The sequence below is a fragment of the Salvelinus sp. IW2-2015 genome, unplaced genomic scaffold (assembly GCF_002910315.2).
Source record: "Salvelinus sp. IW2-2015 unplaced genomic scaffold, ASM291031v2 Un_scaffold1606, whole genome shotgun sequence".
Lineage (NCBI taxonomy): Eukaryota > Metazoa > Chordata > Actinopteri > Salmoniformes > Salmonidae > Salvelinus > Salvelinus sp. IW2-2015.
In genome coordinates, this window is record NW_019943026.1 from 107504 (window position 1) to 130151 (window position 22648).

At 43.3% G+C, this 22648-nt stretch overlaps 1 protein-coding gene across 1 annotated transcript in view; it reads right to left on the bottom strand.

The window, feature by feature from the left end:
• The window catches only part of LOC111964618 (cyclin-dependent kinase 14), a gene marked incomplete at its 3' end in the record, with an annotated part of 148665 nt that overhangs the window by 89318 nt on the left and 36699 nt on the right, over nucleotides 1–22648 (bottom strand). The window contains exon 3 of the mRNA XM_070439379.1: nucleotides 11401–11646. Within this exon, the coding sequence (XP_070295480.1) occupies nucleotides 11401–11646 (246 nt within the window). The remainder of the gene's footprint in view (nucleotides 1–11400; nucleotides 11647–22648) is intronic.

The following is a 22648-nucleotide window of genomic DNA, read 5'->3' on the forward strand; positions in this document are numbered from 1 at the left end:
GCGAGAGAGGAGATGAGAGACACGCAGAGGACCAGGATCGAGAGAGACGAGAGAGAGAGAGAAGAGAGAGAGAGACAGGAGAGAGGAGAGAGATAGAGAAGAGAGAGAGAGAGAGGAGAGAGAGAGAGAGAGCAGAGAGAGAGAGAGAGATGAGAGAGAGAAGAGGAAGGAGAGAGAGAGGCAGCAGAGACAGAGAGAGAAAAACAGAGAGAGAGAGAGAGAAAGAGAGAGAGAGAGAAAGAGAGAGAGAGAGAGAGAAGAGAAGAGAAAGGAGAGGAGAGAATAACACTCGCATGCATTCGTCTTGAACTCTTCACGGAAATGGAGTGATAAAAACCCATTACCCATAACACCTGCAGCTGACAGTTCAGCTTCCTCCAAAATCTCTCTCTATCTCAGACAAATCAGCCAAAAGGAACTCAACTAGAAAGTCTCAACCTCCATCAGCAACTCTCTCTGGAGGAAACTGTGTGTGTGTGGTGTGTGTGTGTGTGTGTGTGTGTGTGTGTGTGTGTGTGTGTGTGTGGTGTGTGTGTGTGTGTGTGTGTGTGTGTTGTGTGTGTGGTTGTGTGGTGTGTGTGTGTGTGTGTGTGTGTGTGTGTGTGTGTGTGTGTGTGTGTGCGTGCGCGCGCAGATGACAGCAATGTAACCGTAGGACCGGTCTTTCCTTTCAGTGATGTTGAATTTCAGCCCTGGTGGCAGACAGACATAAAATATCTGCTATCTCTTACTGTTGTCATACTTTAAAATACAGGACTTTCTAGATGTAACGTCTGGCTGCTGTAATGTGCTCTGTTTTATCATTTAAAGAGCGAGTGGACCAGACGAGAGCTCAGGGAAAGCTTCCAACACATCCCTGGGAATAACTCCATTCCCATCATCACTGTATCTGGCACACACGCTCACACAACACACACACGGCATGTATGTGCACATACACACACCACGCATGCAAAAAAGCACATAGCACACACACGCAAACATGCACTCACAGCTTTTTAGCAGTGTCTTCTTCCCTCTGGTTGCTATCTAGTCATCTCCTCTCTGCCCCACTAAGTCCATGCAGCAATTCTGAGGGTTTTTATAAACTAAGAAATTCTCCTGGGAGACGACAGGAAGTGAGTGAAACCAGCTGGACTGGCTGCAGGCAGCTCCACACAATCTCAACCTATTACAGTCAAATACAGGCTGTTAAAGGCCCCCTGTAGGGCTCTGGTAGGACTCAAATGGGCACAACGGGATATGCTGCAACATAGAATCTGCTGCAACATGGAATCTGCTTGCAACACGGAATCTGCGTCAACACGGAATCTGCTGCAACACAGAATCTGCTGCAACACAAAAACACACTCAGCTAGTGTCTGTTATATAGTAAAGGAAGTAGGTCCTGACCCAGGACCAGATATATCACCAAAGATACCTCCAACAACACCAGCCTGGTGAGGCAAACACAAACACCACGCTCAGGACCAGTCCATGTGTGAAAGCGGCTCTCCAGTGGATTGTTGGCCTGGATGGTTTAGCAGTACACAGTTGATTATTAGAGAAATGGAGGTCAGGGTAAGGGTGAGACACATCACTAGCCTGATTGGCTGAGAGCCTACTACCTGGCCGGATACCCCCACTAATTTTCCCCACCAGTTAACAGGATGGAATTGGATGTCTCGGGGGTAAGGTGGGGTCCTATGTGGCTCACAGTTCAGCTTGGCCTCTCTCTCCCTCTCGCTCTCTCTCAATTACATTTCTCTTCTCTCCCTCTCTTTCTGTCTCCTCCTCCAGGCTAAGTGCCCCTCTGTACTGTACACTCCATGCAATTTTGCATGTCCATGAATGTTCAACCAAGAATGATGCCTATCTGGGGTTCTCTCTTTCAACCTTTTATTTTCTGTCTGTTTCTAGCCTTTGTCTCTGTCTTCTCTCTGTCCTCTCTCTGTGGATGGTACATACCTCAGGTCTCTTCCTGCCACCCCATGCTGGTACAGTACTGTGAGCTAAAGACCTTACTGTACTGAAGTTATTTGACATTAACCATTTAATGTTCTACAACAAGAGTGCAGAGCTCTGGTCCTCAAGGGCAGCAGGGGCAGCGTACACCAGGTGTTTGTCCTTGGCTTTTAATTAGACATTCATTACAATCTGTTGAGCCAGGTGTGTGGACCCTCTGGCCAGTCAGTAGCATTAACTGGTTGATTACATGTCAGGGAGAGAGGGCTGAAACCTAACAGCAGGACTATGGTCCGTGAGGACTGTAGCTCTGAGCTGTGCACCAATGTACTATTGGAAATACTAGAACATCATTGGAATATAAGTGGTTCAGCATGAAATGCTAAAAAAATAAGAGAAGTAGGCAGGGAAAGATGGCTGATGGCTCCAGTAGCCTAAGCAATAGGACCATTACACTTACATTACACTTACATCAATTTACATTGTTAGATGTGTTGTGACCCAAACTGTCACGGTTGTTAGGATAGACGGACCAAGGCGCAGCGTGATTCGAGTTACACATCTTTTATTAGTGAAACTTAAACAAAACAATAAACAAACAACGACCGTGAAGTAACAGAGCGCACATCAGCACTCAACAAAACAATATCCCACAAAGCAGGTGGGAGAAAGGGCTTCCTAAATATGATCCCCAATTAGAGGCAACGATTACCAGCTGCCTCTAATTGGGAACCATACAACTCAGCCACATAGAAAATCAATGACTAGAACACCCCCCTAGTCACGCTCTGACCTAAACACCATAGAGAACCGAGGGCTCTCTATGGTCAGGGCGTGACAGTACCCCCCCCCAACGGTGCGGACTCCGGCCGCAAAACCTGAAACCAAATGGGGAGGGTAGGGGGGATGACTAGTGTCGGTGGCGGCTCCGGTGCGGGTCGTAGTCCCCGCCCCGACCACGGATCCGGCCATGGAGCAGGACTGGACACCGTGCCTGGACTGGGCACCAGCGCAGAGGAAGGCTCCGGCCATGGAGCTGGGTTGGACGCCGTGCCTGGACTGGGCACCGGCGCAAAGGAAGGCTCCTGCCATGGAGCGGGACTGGACACCGTGCCTGGACTGGACACCGGCGCAGAGGAAGGCTCCGGCCTTGGAGCTGGACTGGACACCGTGCCTGGACTGGGCACCGGCGCAGAGGAAGGCTCCTGCCCTGGAGCTGGACTGGGGAGGCGCACAGGAGGCCTGGTGCGTGGAGCCGGCACAGGTGGCACCGGACTGGTGACACGCTCTTCCACTCTCCGCTGCTCCGCCGACCACCCCTCGTGCCCCCCCCCCAAAAAAAAATGTGGGGTTTCTGTGGCCACGGTCCCCGGCGTCGTCGCTGTCCTTCCTACTTCCATGGTGTCTCCTTCCAAGGAAGGATCTCACATCCGGACATGATTTCCTCCCATGTCCAAAACTCCTTAACCTCCATAACACGCTGCTTGGTCCTGCGTTGGTGGGATATTCTTCACGGTTGTTAGGATAGACGGACCAAGGCGCAGCGTGATTTGAGTTCCACATCTTTTATTAGTGAAACTTAAACAAAACAATAAACAACGACCGTGAAGTAACAGCGCGCACATCAGCACTCAACAAAACAATATCCCACAAAGCAGGTGGAAGAAAGGGCTTCCTAAATATAATCCCCAATTAGAGGCAACGATTACCAGCTGCCTCTAATTGGGAACCATACAACCCAGCCACATAGAAAATCAATGACTAGTCACGTGACACAAACAAATCATACTGAAAAATTACAAACAAATTACAGAAATGCCGACAGACAATCAGTCAAGAATAATATAATAGTTATTACATCTTATTGTGTGTGCAATTGAGCTAAATGAAAATACATTGAGGACACGATTTGAAACATGTCTAATCTACATGATTAAGCAATACAGGTCTTCTGGTAACAACATTCAATTAGCCACCAAATGGAAATGACATTCTGGTTAGCTTGTTTTCTCATTTTCAGATCATCAATCTTAACCTAACGTAGGAGGCATAACAGAAACGCCTGAGGGAGGTCAGATGAAAACTGAAGCATCCGTTTTGAGGCTTCGCCTCTTCTCTGCTTTCCCCCTGAAAACCGGATGATTCCGGTGACACCCACCCGGATGCACCCTCACATCCATCTAAATCTAGTTTTAAATGCCAAAACAAAACACTTGCAAATACAGAATACAATCTGAGTTTCGATTATGTTTTCTCCCATTATTGTCGGATGTTATTGCTATAGCATTGTGTGCTGTATATCAGTTACTGTATTGTACGTATAGACTGCACAGTGTATTGTATACATTTAAAAACAAAACAACTATGTTTTAAGTGAGAAGTAGGCATTGGTCTGAAATTCACGAGCACCACAATACCTACTTCACCCATGCTATATACCAAGGTTATCCAGCACACCGCTTTGACCTACTACAGTAGCTATGTTGGTCAATTGTACTTTCAACAATGTGTATGCAGGTTGCTTAGGATTCAAACCTTCTCAAACAGCCTAATTCACACTCTTAGAGGAGGTGCTCCCACAATGATGTGATTTGTACCACATACAAGGTAATGTATTGCACCCCACACTAAGACAATGTGTGCTTGAGCAAAACACAGCAATACAAGTCAAAGTACACAATAATGACAAATGGCAACAGAAAAAAATGTAGTTATTAGTATTTATTTAATATTAACAGTTGCATTTCTAGAGAGAAGCAAAAAAACGGAACCCCATTTAAGCCAATATGGCATAAACTGGAAATGTTTACCCTGATCTCTTTTAACAAGACAATCGAGAAAGCTCCTGGAAAATACACAAAATAATATGTATCCATTAACTATTTAAATGAAAATGTTTTCTGAAGAAAGGCCTAGGACTGCACTACCTGTAAACAACAGTGAGTTATCACAAAATAAACAATTTACAATCAAACGTACTGTCGTAGCTGAATCAGAATTAGTTAGGTAACATAGATAAATAAGATGTTTTATTTACTTTATACTTGTCATTGGAATGTCTTATTTTGGACTATACTGTTGGCAGTTGCATTTTCCTTTCTCCTCTAGGGAAAAGTCACTTGGGGCCCAGAGAGGGGAGAGGTCAGGCTTGTCTTTTACATGTCTGGTAATATGCAGAATATCAGAAAGGGAGAAGTCAGGTTTGAACATTATCTTCATATTTGAATATGTCTGTAACTATTCCTAAAATATGTGAAGGGCTCCACCATGTCTGTACTCCAGTCACTCCCTCCTTTTCCCATTGGGGGGAGGAGTATGGCAGTGTCTGGAACCATTGTATTACCCCTCTGATGTTGCACTTATCTTTCATAGTATATGACCTAGAGGCTCACTCCCCTCCGTGAGCTTGTCCAGGAGGGAGTGTATTTGAGATGGGAGTATCTAGAATTGACAATTGATATATGCCATTGGATGAGGTAATGTTTTGGTAATATGAAGTACCAAGAACGAGAAGTAGAACCTCGTCTAAGAGACCAAACTGAACGATAATTTATAGCTAATGCTATCTGGCTATGGGATACTCCTCTTTCAAGTAAAAGGCTCTTTGTGAAGTTCCTAAGATCTGTGGTTCGTCATGTGAGTTGAGAGGGGTGTATCTTGGATATAAAAGATACTAAGAATTATTTTGTAAGCACTCTCAGAGAATTCATTTATAGACACTGAATTGATCTAAGAGTCAAAGGGCTATGGTGAAGCTCATATAATTAAAGATGGAGTTTAAAATATAACTCTGACTTGTTTGTGGTTTGTAAACTCGCCTCATTTAGTAATACAGGAAATTACCACGACATTTGGCGACGGGATGGGATGTGAATCTTCACTCGGTGACAGCTCCTGACGACCTAGGTAAATCGTGCACGAGGGATCCCTCAAAACTTGGGATCTCAGGGAAACCACACTTCGGGAACGAAGCAGATGGACCCACCTTTGATCTAAGAGGCAGCGAGCCGAGTGGATACCACATCTCGAACTGAGTTTTTTTTTTAAAGAAAGGGGTGAGACTCGACACTTGAAGTCGAGTAACACTCTGTTACGTGGGCTCTGAGTGTATTCCTTTGAAAGAGAGGGCACCTTGGAGGCGTAAACAGGGCAGAGTCAGAGGAGAGTAATCTGAAAGTTTGCGGACTCAAAGAATACTCTGCTATTGGTCGGTTGCGGGCGACTTAGAGCCGTCCCGACACTGAATTGATCACAGTGGGGATTGGTGCGGTCTGTGGGGGTGAGGGCCCAGGGTGACTGTGTGTTCTGTGTGAAACACGGTACTTGGTGAAGCCCTATTGGAAGAAGGACCTCATTCTGAAAGTGTCTGTGTGACTGTCTAAGTGACCCTCAGAGGTGGTGAATAACAATTATTTTAAATGTGCTAGCCAGGTATGCCCTTTGTTATGGGATCACTAGGTAATATTTGTAGGCGCGTTCTGTGTGAGCGGGGTAGGTTGACTCTGTGTGGGTAACCTTTTAATTATGTTATGATGTTCTGTGTGAACATCTGACCAGTTCTGTGTGAACATCTGACCAATCCTGTGTGGGGGATCCTTAAAGTTCTGTGTGAGTACCTAAGATTTTCTTACGTTTTATATGGATTCTGTGAATATTTGAAAATATGATCAATTGTATGTGTGTTTAATCGATTACTAGAGATTTGATAAAGTAATGCTGAGAATATAATTAGATACAATTTAAACCACCCATTCGTAGACGTACGTAGGTTTTGAGTTGGTATCTTTAATGGATAATTTGATAAAGATGAGGTTTAAGGCACTATGAAACTTGTCTACAAAATCTGGGAAATTGAGCTCTAGAAACTGATTAGAGTGTCCACTTTTGGTTATCTTACCCTAACGATGGAACTATAAAACGCTTATTGGATTATCTCCGTCTGGGTACAACATTTGAAATAAAACTGCCCTTAAGGTCTGAAAATGTTTAATTTTTTCTTCCCAGTATGAGAGGAGTTGCGGGATTTATTGAATAAACCGTTTTCCATAAAGTTAGAGCGAATTAAAATGGAATCTCGACGTAATTTATGATTTCATACAAAGCCTAAGGTTTCCATCAAACTAATTATCATTGCGTGATTAATGTGATGTAGTAAAGTAACGTTGCATGAGTAAACATAATCTACTTTTATATTAAAATGCGCAAGATCTGTTTCCTAGTCTATAAATGTTGATTTTATTCTTTGACTGCTAATCTATTCATTTGGCATGTGAGAATCATAGCCGGAATAACGCTTGGACCTTTAAATTAGGGCTATTTTTCTGGGAAGTGTCTTGATAGTTACGAATACAGAGAATTGTAAAGTGGGTTTATGTGCGGAGAGTCTTAGTCATTCAAATAGCATTAGTGGTTAAATAGCTGCCTTCCAAGCTGGAGACCAAAGGTTGGTTCCCGGCAAATGCAAACTAAAATCTGAGTTTTTGATTGTAATTCAAATAATTGTATGTTTTGCCTGGAAAGATATGGTCGCTAGTGTTTGTATAAGATATAAACTGAACGTTTTAATAGCTTGTTAGGTTCAAATTGAAAGAAGGGATAAATTGAACTTTTTAATAGATTGTTTAGGTTAAATTGATAAGACTAATTCATTCAAAATAATAGCGAAGCGAATTTTGATGCAAGACGGTGTCTGTTGCCTAAATGATCTGCTGGAATAATGTATTGAGAATGGAGTCGTATTTAAATTACTGTATCATAGAGGAGACAGTTACCTAAATTAAAGATATTCTAAATAATAGCGGAGAGATAATGGCGATAGAGAGGTGCCCACCGAAATGTTTTTCATTCTTATGGATTGACTGACATATGTTATAAATTTGGCGGTGCGTGTTATTTTTTAAGTCTTGGACATTTCATAAGTGGGAAGAGGAAAGAGAAGAGAAAGTTGTAAAGTTTGGTTTTAATCTTACGATAAGAGGTAAAACAAAACATTGTTGGAGAGGGGTTATAGTTTTTGCCCACTGGAAAGAAAGAAAAATAGGATATGTTAAACTGAAAGTGATTTAGGTGTGAGTAAGGAAACATTGTGATAATGTATTCTAATGGTTATTGATTCTTGGTTTGATTGTTTAGGTAACACCAGTGAATTTGAGCAAGAAAGTTCATGTATTCTAACATTGTAATCTGTTTCCATTACGTGGAACAATGTCAGGTCATTAAAGTTGATTGCAGTTTGAGTAGTTCTTATGTTTACAGGGACAGTGCATCATTAATCACAGTTGTGTGTGTCTAATGGCAGGGTATTCCAGACATGGGAAGCTCTCACACTGAAAGCAGATGGACTAAAGGTACTTTTCCTTAAGGGAACTATACAGTCATTTCTCATGGCGGATCTTGTGGATCTGTTGCCACAAGGTTTGGGTTTTATTATAGTTTGGTTACCTCTATAGTCAAAACAATTTCATATGTTTTGGAAAATTAGCTAAGTTGAATTTGGTTATTTGAGCTTTTCCCCTGATACATAAACATCTGTCTCAGGGGCATCAGTTGTTTTCTTTGTGAGGAACATGCAGACTGTGTTTTATTTTATTGAGATGCAAAAATGAGTCTCTGAGCAATTTTGTCATCTGAACCATTACAGTAATGAGTTCTTGTGTAGCTTGTTGTTTGTTATTTGCATGAATTTATCACTGCATAAATTGGAACTTCGGACCCTGTACAGACAGAAGGAAGATCATTAATGTACAAGCTGAACAGGATTGACCTTTGGGGAATGAAAACCTCGCGGATATGAGTGGAAAAAAGTTTGTTTAGATTTTTACGCGTTTTTAAACACGTGAATTATTTTGATAAAGGAATGTTCTGGGAACCTGGGATACAACATGTAGGAAATGTTTGACTATTTTTGTAATTTGTCTAATATAGTAAAAAATACTTATTTGAAGGATTTTGTATGACCTATGACCTCTATCATGACTTTCCATTGTGGCTTGATCACCCTCATTGGAAAGCCATTTGGATAATGAATTTATGGTKATTTGTAATACTGATTTCAAGGTAATTTGTGTAATTGAACAATATAGTTCTTAGCCATATTAACTAAGGCTGCTTTAATTCTATTTTCCTATGACCATATGGGTTAAATCATTTTTCTTTGTGGAGTTTTTCAGTTTAGTGATTTTTATTTGATTAGGTTATTTGAAATGTTGTTTTATCTATTGTTACCAGTAGTAGTTTTGTTTAAAATATAACTCTGACTTGTGTGTGGTTTGTAAACTCTCCTCATTTAGTAATACAGGAAATTACCACGACAGTACATTCATCAGACATAGTAAACTTTCCACTTACAATTGAGGGATGGCCACAATTGCGCTTGAATAGCTACAGGGTTATGCAGGCTTTCTTGTTCAAGCCCAGTTCTACCACACCTGATTCTACTATTCCAGGTCTCGATGAACAGCTGAGGTCTTGGTGAGCAAAAAAGCCCGTATGACCCCGTGGCTCGACCCCGTGGCTAGCAATTTTAGTAACTCCTGATACAAACACCGTGACAAATGGCAAACTGCTGAGAAACACCTGTAACAAAAAAGTACTAAATACTTTTAAGAATAAATATTTACAAATCTGACATTGGATAGGTGCTCTAAATCCTTTAGCTACAAATGTTTTTAGTAATGCTGTACACAGCTGTCCAACTCCAGTAAAAGAGCACACATTCCCACATATATAAATGGCAGAATAAATATGAAATTAGATGGGCGTACTCACAGATCTGGAACAGAACATACATAACTGTTACTGATAGTGTGTGATGTACTGTGTGATTATGAATAAGCGTAAGTCGTTTGTCAGCTCGACGTGGGCCAGCTTGAAGAATTTCTTAGCTTCTCAAATGACAGAAAGTGGCGCCTGAAAAGGAATCGTTTACAACCTGTGCAACTTATCGCATGTATTTGTAACGTAGGGATGGTATGCATCTGACAGATGAGGGCAATGACGTCTTCTTCGAGAGTTTGAGAGCTGGTCTCTACACTGTTCTCCCCTCCGTAGAAGCAAGACGCGCGCACCAGTACTAATATGCATCACACTCTCTGTACCTTGCCCCTCCGGTAGGTGAACCCAGGACCTTCAAATCCCAGCGTGGTGATGCTAAGCGTTACACTACGGACCCTGTTATAGGTATGTCAACTTGACACTATATAAATGATGATAGCACACGTTCGTTCCAAAATGTTGTTGTTCATTCACTCAGTACTGACTGAACGTTTATTTCTCTTGCTTGGTTCCTGAAACCGTCAATGTGTTGAAAACAGTTACATTTTATCACATAACTAACCAAGTTAGCAAACATGGCATTTTATTTTGACTTCACACGGGTCGTGGAAACAAGCAATGATCCTTATGAGGTTGTTGTTTTACCTGGATGCTTTGTGTGCAACTTGCACCCCTGCTACGTTTTACTTATGGAGGGCGACTTCAGGTTTTCAGGAACACATTGAAATGTAACTTGACACTGTGTTGATAAGTCAGCGCAAATTTCGATTATAATGACAAGAAGAAAATAGCATTGACAGAGGAGGGTGCGTACTAATGAATAAYCTAAGGGATATAATTTGCTCTGGATTTTCTAACAGCGACACGTTTGTTCTGGCGTGTGCATGTATTAAAAATAAACAGTGTGGCAGTTTTCCCAAAGTTGATTACACACAAGTGTTCAGCCATAGCAAAATATACCTAGGTAGCTAGTTAGCTACCTTCCTTTTGCTTCTTATCCAACTGGTGTAAGCTAGCTAGCTGCAGCTACAAGCATTTTCCTAGTTAGCTGCTACTGTTGCGTAGCAACCGAGTTGCGCCCGGTTTTAGAACTCTGAGATTCGGCTGAAAAGATGTTAGCATTGTCAAAAATGCTCTGAATTTAACATTGAGCTTCAACCAATACATACTATAGTCACGCCAACCAGTATAATGTACTGCAGGCCTATAGTCTGTACTGTATACTATCGACTGTACAGTATACATTGTATGACCGTACTGTGCATTGTATATACTGTACAGCAGTGTTTCCCAACTGGCGACCTGTGGGCCGAATTTGGCTCGTGGGTGGTTTCATTTGACCCCCAAGTTTTCAGAGCAAGAAATCAACAACAATTATAAAAAAATACATGTAAAAAATGTTGGACATAAAAGACTGTAAAAACACCAGGAAAACAGCTCCAACTGATTTTTATTTAATACATCTGTTGCCATGTATTCCCATGTATTCCCACATTATATCTGTTTGGGCTTCTTGTGGTCAATTTACAGTCCACAAAATATTTGTAATTATGTAATTATCATTATTAATAATGATCCCTACTGTTCAGTGAGTAGACAACAGACTGTGTATACTATATACTGTGCTGTGTATTTTATATACAGTATGTAGCATACAGTGTGTAGGCTACTGTATAGACTTACAGAGCTGGGGCTGGAGTGTCGGCGCAGTTTGGGCGACTCTTTCCCAGTAGAGGAGGCCTTGGAGGAGATACAGGCATTGTTCTCTGAGTGCACCCTCTTCACCTGGCTGGCGGGTTTCTCGAAGGCGTCGAAACCACTCTGTGTCCGCTGAACCCTTACCTTCCTGTCCTCAGGGATGGTGTCCAGGGGCGTGATGACCGAGTCCTTTCCCTGGCCGCTGCGTGTTGACATCTTTGTGACACATATCTGAGAGGAGAGAGGGACCGAGAGAGAGGGAGGAGAGAAAGGAGAAAGAGGGCGAGCGAAAATGAAAGTGAGGAAAATGATTACATCTGCATTTACTGCTGTTCGGACCAAAATTACCCCCCTTCCCCCCACCAACTCCCCTCCTCCTCTATATCTACCTTCATGTAATCTCTCTGTCTCTATCTCTCCCTCCCTGTGGAGTCCCAGTGCTCCCTCTCTCTGTCAGAAGATCTTTATCTCCATATCCCTCTGATCAAAACACAGCAACCAGCCTACTCTGTTTCTGCTGCTACCTCTTTCACACCCCATTGCTGCTGTGCCTACACACACACACTCACACACGCACACGCACACACAAGTGCACATATGCGCACACAAACACACACATACACACGCATTTCCTCTAAACACAATGCAACCTACCGGCTACTCCACACAAAGAGTGTGTTTGTTCCCTGGGCAAAAAAGGACCAGGCAGCGTGTCGTGTTGTGCCACAGCCTACCTTTCAGATGAAATATTTAGTACTGGACTCTCCAACAAGCTGCTATTCTAATCACTACATATATACAATGACCAGGCTGCAGAAGAGTCACCTTGCAGCTCTCAGAGCGGAGTAGCTCTCTCACCCAGGTTAGGATTAGTCACGTTACACAGTTGGGCTTCTGACAGGGAACAAACAACAACAAATCCTCATTTTTAGTGTAGAAGGATGTCCCTTGGGGGTATCCGTATCTAGGTATGACATGCGAGGGTTAGGTTAATAAACATGCTGGAGATAGAACCTCGTTGTCGTGCGTCCTTATTTTAGATAATACTACATGGTGTCAGAAGTGGTTTTAATAATCACATAAACGTGAAGAACGAACCAAGTAAATCATACATTCAGGCTGTTTCAAAGCAGGGAGGGCACAGTGTTGGAGATAAAACAGCGCATATCATTATTTTGCTAGCGAACGAGCAAGGACTAAGTTACTGCTAAGCAACATGTTGCAAGAGGAAGAAACTGGCGGGATTTCAGGGTTAGCGACTCCAAGTTCAACGGGCTCTGGCGCAAACACGGACAGGCCAGTGGCTAGTGCTGATGGATTTCGCATTAGTCCCCAAGAGAATTTTGATTGTATGGACATTCAAAACTGACCGGGTGAAACCACCGACAGTTTTATCACAGCTGTTCACAAACTAGCAGAACATTGTCAGTTTGGCACGCTCAGGGAAGAGCTGATCCGAGATCAGATTGTGGTGGGAATAAGAAATATATCACTTTCTGAAAAGTTACAGTTGGATTCCCAGCCTACCTTGTCCAAAGCTGTAAACCAGGTTAGGCAAAGTGAGACAGTAAAAAGGCAGCAGACGATGCTGCGCGACAGCAGCTCCTTGCAGAGCGAAGAGAGTGAGGAAATAAATGCATTTTCATACCGAGCTAAAAAAAGCTAGTTCAAGTGTTTGTCGCAAATGTGGGAAATCCCCTTTCCACAGATAGAAAGATTGCCCAGCAAAGGATTCGGAATGCAGGAAATGTCACAGGAGAGGACACTTTTCAGCTGTCTGTCGATTAAAGCAAATGCATGAGGTCTCAGAGGAGGTACAGCAGGACAGCATCTTTCTGGGAGAACTAAGGGAAAACAATGCTGGCTGGCATTCAGACATTACACTCAATGGGGAGGTTGTGTCATTTAAACGAGACACTGTGGCTGTATAGGCTGTATCAAAGAGATGGCCCTTTGCTCGCTACAAACAAAAAACTGTACAGGCCCAGTAATAAGATATTACCAGTGGTAGGGCAGTTGGTGATTAAACTGGAGAGTAAAGACAAAAGTGCCATCCAGCCTGTCTTCGTCATTGACTCTCTAGCCAGACCGTTGCTGGGGCTGCCAGCAATTGAAGCATTGCAACTCATTGAGAGAGTGAGCGAACTGGAGGACCCAGGGGAGGTTTTCAAAAATAAATTCCCAAAAGTGTTTTCTGGTCTAGGAAGGATAGAAGGTGACCACAAAATCCACCTGAAAGAGGATGCTGTCCCCTATGCCCTTACTACCCCCAGCCGTGTGCCTATCCCTTTATTGGCCAGAGTAAAGGAAGAGTTGGGGAGGATGGAAGAAATTGGGGCGGTGTCTAAAATAGAGAGTCCCACTGACTGGTGTGTAGAGATGGTAGTGGTCCCAAAAGCCAATGGGGACATAAGGATCTGTGTGGACATGACTAACTTGAATGAGGCACTCTGCAGAGAGAGACACATCTTACCACCAGTGGAGCAGTCACTGGCTCAGTTGGATGGCTCACAAGTCTTCACAAAGCTGGATGCCCGSTCAGGTTTCTGGCAGATWCCGCTGTCATCAGAGAGTAGYGCYCTCAKAACGTTTATAACACRGTTTGGCCGTTACTYTTTTAATGTTTTGCCATTTGGAATCGCTTCCGGTCCTGAGCATTTCCAAAGACGCATGTCCCAGCTGTTGGATGGGCTGAGTGGCGTCATAGTCCATGCGGAAAATGTGCTCGTGTGTGGAAGGGACACACACTTCTGCACAGTCAGAGGTCTTGTTCTTGGGACACAAAATCAGTGCAGCTGGAATAGAGCCAGACCCGGAGAAGATCAGCGCCATCACAGATATGCCCATACCCCAGAACGTGGCTGAAGTCAGGACCTTCTTAGGCATGGCCACTATATGTAAGTTCCTCCCACAGTTTTCAGATCCACCAAACCCCTGAGAGACTTACTAGCCAAAGAGAATGACTGGTCATGGGGTTACGTGCAACAGGTGGCATTTGACAAAATCAAAGAAGACCTGGCCTCACAGAGAGTGCTGGCCCAGTACCGTCCCCACGCTAAGACAAATGCATCATCCTTTGGGCTAGGGGCGGTCCTCACACAGATGCAGGATAACATGGAGTGACGTCCAATAGCATACATCTCCCGAAGCTTATCCGACACAGAGCAAAGGTATGCACAAGTGGAGAAGGAGGTATTGGCTATCACATGGGCATGTGAAAGGCTCAGCCAATACCTTATTGGCCTGCAGTTTACAGCAGAGACTGACCACAAACCACTGTTGGCTCTGTTAATGACAAAAGCACTGGACGACTTGCCTCRCAGAGTTCTGCGCTTCCGCCTCAGATTACTGAGGTTCACCTACAAGATGGTGTATGTGCCAGGGAAGGCACTGATCACAGCAGACGCACTCTCCAGGGCCCCAATTAAACGTCCATTATCAGAGGAGGAGCAATGTCTAGAGGGTGAGGTACAGGTGTCCTTTAATGCCGTAAGGGACAGCCTACCTGCATCTCAGACCAAACTGCAGCAGATTGCAGAGGAACAACGAGACCCCATCTGCCGACAGATGCAAAATGGGATGGCCCAGGCAGGAGGAACTGCCTCAGCTGCTGAAGCCATTTTGGGTGCACCAAAGTGACCACTGTAATGGAGACCATCTCATGAAAGGACAACGGATAGTTATCCCAGAGACTCTACAACCAGAAATGCTAGACAGAGTGCATGAGGGATAACCAAATGCAGACTGAGGGCTCAACAGTCGGTGTGGTGGCTTGGTCTGAGTACTCAGATTGCCAAGCTGGTGGCCCAGTGTGAGGTCTGTACAAAATGTAAACCTTGTCATCCGGAGCCAATGATGGCAACAGAGCTGCCAAAATGACACTTATCTGCTAGTGGTAGATTACTATTCAAGATACATTGAAATAGCAAAGACACCCATAACCACATCAGCTGGTGTTATCAATAGATTAAAGTAATTTTTTCCCAGGCAAGCGGTCGCTGAGGTCCTGGTTACAGTTAACGCTCCCCAGTTCTCTGCAAGCCCCTTTCCTGCGTTTGCCGCAGAATATGACTTCACACACGTGACCAGTAGCCCCTACCATGCACAGAGTAATGGTGAGGCAGAGAGAGCTGTGAAAACAGTCAAAGGACTGCTGAAAAAGAACAAGGATCCATACAGGGCTCTGTTAGCTTACAGAGTTACACCACTTCATCATGGGCCGTTGCCTGCCGAGCTCCTGATGAGCAGGACGCTGCGTTCCCCATTGCCTGTCTCGCCGGCTCAGCTTAAACCCCGATTTCCTAACAGGAAGGCCTTCGCTGAGAGGGACAAACGGCTGAAACAAATGCAAACTGGAGACTTTAATCGGAGACAGAGCTGGCAGAAGGTCAATGTGTGTGGATTACAAACTCAAAGACACCTTAGTGCTGAGGAAAGCGGATGCCCCACGCTCCTATGTGGTGGACACAGGCTCAGAAGAGGTACGAAGGAACAAAACACACCTCAGAGCTCTTCCAGATCTACCAGCCACACAGACTGAGGCCACAGAAAATGCACAAAAAGAGGGTGAAGGAGAGAGAATGCTCACAGAGCCACAAGCGCGCCCAAAAAGGGATGTGAAGCCACCAGAGTGGCTGAAAGACTATGTTAACATACTGTGGGGATCATACACAGCACAAAGAGACTAAGTTAATGTTCATACTGTGTCATTTAATGCTTTCATACTGTTTCAGGATGTGAAGTAGCATGTTAGAGAATAATACTGGTTTCCAAATTGCATTTCAGTTATGCTTCAGTGGTTATGCATGTTGAGTTCTTGTTCATTGGAGAGGGGAAGATGTAGTAGGATGTCCCTTGCGGGTATCCGTACCTATGTATGACATGCAAGGGTTTGCCTAGTAAACATGCTGGAGCTAGAACCTCGTTGTCATGTGTCCTTATTTTAGATAATACTACATTTAGTATCACAATACTCAATACCATCAAGATACTCAATACCATCAAGATACTCAATACCATCAAGATACTCAATACCAAAATGATACCACAGCAAAACAAGACAGCATATTAGCCAAAGTCACAGAATGGCACTTCATCCAGACAGATGAACTCAGCTACTGCTCTGTTCAATCATTGGGTATCTTTTGAGTTCAACATCACGATTTGAATTTTTTACGTCACTAGAGAATAAATTAAACAATCGATTTCACTTTGTTTTTATCAACCTAACTACATAACACCATTATGGTAATCATTTATTTGAATGGTAAATATCTATTGATAAACTGTGTAAATCAAAATGTAGAGCCTAGGCCTATCCACAGTACAGGTGAATGCATATTCAATAGGAGCGTGTGCATGCATTGAGTTATTTAGCTTTTTGGGGGGCTGATTTCTTGGGGCTACAGATATCAAACAATCTGTTTCCCTTCCATTTGGGACTTATTTGTTGTATTGATCAACAACATTTGCATGGAAGAAGCTTATTTTATAAAAATGTCAGCTGTCTCTTTAACCAGTAATGACATCATTCACGAGGCAAGGCGGACCATCAGAGCACAGTCAGTTCACTGAGGCAATAGATCTTTAGAAGAGAGGTGAGAGAGAGACCGAATAAGTGAATTAATAACGTTTTTGGTGGCAATCAGCTTTGAAATCAGCATATTTGGCGTTATAGTTATTAGCATATTATCACAAGTACTAGGGTAGTGATAATACAAGTATTAGGGTAGTGAATTGATGTTTGCTTTATTTCTTTATTTCTTTTTTAAATTTAACTTGGGAAGTCAGTTAAGAACAAATTCTTATTTACACCGACGGCCTACAGCGACCAAGAACCAGGTCTGTAGAGACGCATCTTGCACTGAGATGCAGTGCATTAGACCACTGCACCACTCGGGAGCCCCTTTAGCTGTCAGTCAGCTAGAAAGGAAAGTTAGCCTAAAGCTGGAAGATACCCGTATCTTCTTGTATTGTAAAGTGTTCTAGCCTGTATAGACATTGTTTTGCGAACAGTAATTAACAGTTTCAACATTTCTACATGCTGTGTCACATTACTTTGTGTTAACTTCTGTGCAGCATGAGTGGGGGGGTCGGCTGCGCTGATAGACAGGCTTGATCCTTGAGACACATTTGACAGACGTACCGAAACTACAATTCTAGTACCAAAGCATTTTTCATGTTCTAGTATTGGAAAAAGTACATATGTATTGGTATACAGTGCAACACTAATGCACTAATGCATGCAGAGTAAATCCCGACAACAACACAACGACATAACCCATGTCCCAAACAAAACGTTGTAACAGTGATTAATGCAAAAATAACATCAACAGCACAAACACACACACCACACAGGCATACTTACTGCATTACATCCTCTCTCTACCAGTTCCTCCCATTCCCCAGCCACAGCTCTCCCACATCCCACTTCCCTTCCTGACCTCCCAAAAATGTCAGAGCAAGACTCTATGAGCCTCTCTGGACTCTGTGGAGAGAACAAACTGGCTGGCAGACACACACACAATCAGTGTCTATGGTTGTGACATGTGCAAACAAATGTTTTTGCATGCTATCATTATATAATAGCTGGTGGAAGGGCATACTGTAGCTGTAGTTTACCTAGTATGACACTCTGAATTAGTCTCTGTCACCCTAACCCAGATAGGACAGTCTCACTATGATATATGAGCTGCAAGATTATTAGTGAATGTACGGTAGTGGTTTAGTTACACTACAATATGAGCAATAGATTATTAGAGGATGTACGGTAGTGGTTCAGTTACACTACAATATGAGCTAGATAGATTATTAGAGAATGTACGGTAGTGGTTTTAGTTACAATACAATATGAGCAATAGATTATTAGAGAATGTACGGTAGTGGTTCAGTTACATACAATATGAGCTAGATAGATTATTAGAGATGTACGGTAGTGGTTTAGTTACAATACAATATGAGCTAGATAGATTATTAGAGGATGTACGGTAGTGGTTTAGTTACAATACAATATGAGCTAGATAGATTATTAGAGAATGTACGGTAGTGGTTTAGTTACACTACAATATCAGCTAGATAGATTATTAGAGGATGTTACGGTAGTGGTTTAGTTACAATACAATATGAGCTAGATAGATTATTAGAGAATGTACGGTAGTGGTTTAGTTACACTACAATATCAGCTAGATAGATTATTAGAGAATGTACGGTAGTGGTTTAGTTACACTACAATATCAGCTAGATAGATTATTAGAGGATGTACGGTAGTGGGTTAGTTAACAATACAATATGAGCTAGATAGATTATTAGAGGATGTACGGTAGTGGTTTAGTTACAATACAATATGAGCAATAGATTATTAGAGAATGTACAGTAGTAGTTCAGTTACACAATGAAATCTGGGTTTAGGAGAATATTAGAAGATGTCCAGTGGAGATCTGAGACTGTATTAGAAGATGTACGGTAATGCTAGGGGAGTCCAAGGTAATGCATCTGGCAACCTCCCTCCCATCATCACTACTTATCCTATTATCTGTAATGCTTACCCAGTCAGACAGACCAGAGACAACAGAGGTTTAGTCCTCATTCACGGCCCTCCTGCCACAGTGTAAAGGTGCATTTCCTTTTCACACGGAGAGACAAAGGGCCAATATGGTAGCCAGAGATGATGTGAGGCGATAGGAGAAAGAGTGGAAAAAACACCTTACCCTCTCGCCGTCACTATTTAGAGCTCGTTGCTATTGTTGTCAGTGTTCCTGACTGGTAAATGAATGATGTGTGTGATGCGCACATCTGACACTAACTAGGCCAATCCTTTGAAGGCAGTCTCTCTCTCTCTTTCTCGCTCTCGCATCTTTCTTTGTGATGTGACACCCCTCTCAGCCTTCTCCACCTCCTCAAGGCACTGCCTGTATATATCTATTATAGAGCAGTGTGAGGATGGAGGGAGGGCGGTTCTTAAAGGAGGCCAGGAGATCAGGAGAGCGGAAGCGCCCCGGTGATCAATGGGTGATGGGCTGCATGAGGAAGGATGTAGGAAGGTGTGACATTCATTCCCACTTCCAATGAGGTCAAATGGGCTGTCAGAGGTGGATCAGGCTACACTCTACCTGCCGTTGCTATAGGCCACTGTCTCAGAGACAGCAGTGGAAAGAGCAGAGATGCTTTGCATTTACTTGTTATTAAGAAATTATTAAGAGGCACTTCCTGAAATTACTGTAAATGGTAAAGAGGCGCTTCCTGAAATTACTGTAAATGGTAAAGAGGCGCTTCCTGAAATTGCTGTAAGTGGCACTTTGTGGTAACTTAATAATAGTTCAACATAATAAAAATTGCAATTTTTTGCTCTGTTGAGCTCTGGCCCTATATTATATAATACTATTACAATGTTACAATGTGAGCCTTCAGACATTTCTTGAGAGAGTTTCCCTACTTATAATCTAAGCCTACAGATATTTAGTGAGATGAGTTTCACTTCCCAACCATCTCCTAATTAATTAACATCAATGGTTGTATAAAATATTCAGACAGCCGAGCAGATGGACCACTCGTTCGTTCATTGTCCCAGATCTGTGGCCATCATTGGAGACGCAGTGCCATGAGATAAAAACACCCTCTGGAAAATAACACAAACCATGTCTCTGAAAACAACACAACACTGCAGCACTGCAGCACACATCACAGTGACTGCTCATAGCCAGAGGAGCTGTGTTTGTTACATCACAGGGACTGCTCATAGGCCAGAGGAGCTGTGTTTGTTACATCATCACGGTACTGCTCATAGCCAGAGGAGCTGTGTTTGTTACATCACAGGACTGCTCATAGCCAGAGGAGCTGTGTTTGTTACATCACAGGGACGGCTCATAGCCAGAGGAGCTGTGTTTGTTACATCACACGGTACTGCTCATAGCCAGAGAGGAGCTGTGTTTGTTACATCACAGGGACTGCTCATAGCCAGAGGAGCTGTGTTTGTTACATCACAGGGACTGCTCATAGCCAGAGGAGCTTGTTTTGTTACATCACAGGACTGCTCATAGCCAGAGGAGCTGTGTTCATTACATCACAGTGACCGCTCATAGCCAGAGGAGCTGTGTTCGTTACATCACAGGACTGCTATAGCCAGAGGACTGTGTTCATTACATCACAGTGACTGCTCATAGCCAGAGAGCTGTGTTTCATGACATCACAGTGACTGCTCATAGCCAGAGGAGCTGTGTTCATTACATCACAGTGACTGCTCATAGCCAGAGGAGCTGTGTTTATGACATCACAGTGACTGCTCATAGCCAGAGGAGCTGTGTTCATGACATCACAGTGACTGCTCATAGCCAGAGGAGCTGTGTTCATGACATCACAGTGACTGTTCATAGCCAGAGGAGCTGTGTTCATGACATAACAAGTGACTGCCCATAGCCAGAGGAGCTGTGTTCATTACATCCACAGTGACTGCTCATAGCCAGAGGAGCTGTATACATTACATCACAGTGACTGCTTATAGCCAGAGGAGCTGTGTTCATGACATCACAGTGACTGTTCATAGCCAGAGGAGCTGTGTTTATTACCATCACAGTGACTGCTCTAGCCAGAGGAGCTGTGTTTCCTTACATCACGAGTGACTGCTCATAGCCAGAGGAGCTGTGTTATGACATTCACAGTGCACTGTTCATAGCTCAGAGGAGCTTGTTTCATTACATCACAGTGACTGCTCTAAGCCAGAGCGACGCTGTTTCATTACACTCACTAGTGGACTGCTTCATAGACCAGAGGAGCTGTGTTCATGACATCACAGTGACTGTTCATAGCCAGAGGAGCTGTGTTCATTACATCACAGTGACTGCTCATAGCTGTGTTCATGTGATGTCATGAACACAGCTCCTCTGGTGATAACCCATTGGGTTAGGCTTTGGGAAAGGTAGGTGATTTTCTACATTTTTCCCAATCCACTTAGCTACAGTATCTTTGCCACGGCTGGGTTGATAAGAATGAATGATTTATATAAACCCTGAATTGCCGATTGCTATGTATTGGCCATTGAGAGGCTTTGAATTCACCGGTCGGCCATATTGGCTCTCAGCAGTAGGAGCAGTCCTCCATAGGAGTTAATGGAATTTTACAGTATTTCAATTAAATGTTTCAAGGACTAAATTACATGTATTGAAGTATTATGTTTATTTATTAAGGTGTCTGTAATAGAATAATTGTGACAAAAACAAATGTAGACATTAATAAACGTATTTCTATAACTTCCAAAATATATATTTTTACAACAGTGAGGGAGTGCCAAGATGGAGGCACGATGGCTTCAACACAGTGCCCCCATCAGACATCTAGTGTATAAATCATTGGTTAATAAGCCTGATTAGAATAAAACACTAATTCAAATAGAGCAAACCAGATCCTTTACAGATGTCCATAATACAGAACTGTGCCCTGACCTGTCCCTCCATCCCTTAATCCCTCTGTTCTTCCACCCTACATTCCTCCATCCGTCCATACCTCTGTCCCTCAATCCCTCTGTCCCTCAATCCCTCTGTCCCTCAATACCTCTGTCCCTCAATCCCTCTGTCCCTCAATCCCTCTGTCCCTCAATCCCTCTGTCCCTCAAACCTTCCATCCATCCCTCCCATAGGTTGTGTGAGTTATACAACCCTTTGTCCATCTAGAGCCAGCCATCCAGTCACTCAGTCAGCTAACCATCCAGCCAGCCGACCAGAGGCCCAGGCCTCACCTCCACCTCCTCCCTCTGATTAGTTCCGAGAGAACTTGGCTCTGATTTGGATTAAGATGGAGGATAAAAACTCTGACATATTAATGAGTAAATTGGCAGGCTTCCCCAGCACTTCCAGCCTAAGGAGCCAGAAGCACACAGGGTCACTCAGACCAATCGCTCTGACACTTACAAACTACAGTGAGGATCTCTACCTACTAGAGTTCAAATCTCACTGTTCAGAGCCAACCAGAACAAGGAGAGGAGACCAACAATGGATCAATAAGTAGAACAAGGTAATCTAATCCACTAGACGTAACACGTCACAACTAAAAGCTCCCCTCTATATAGGAGTGTTGAGGTGTTGGATGTAGTGTCTGACAGAATGTGCCTCTGTTGAGGTTTTGGTCCAGGGCAGAATGACTGTTGGCTCAGGTTCAGCCTTACTGACACTACTGTAAGAGGTTCAACACTGGGCTAGGCTGGGCTTGTCTGAAGACATTATTGTTAGAGGAATAATAAGATAGA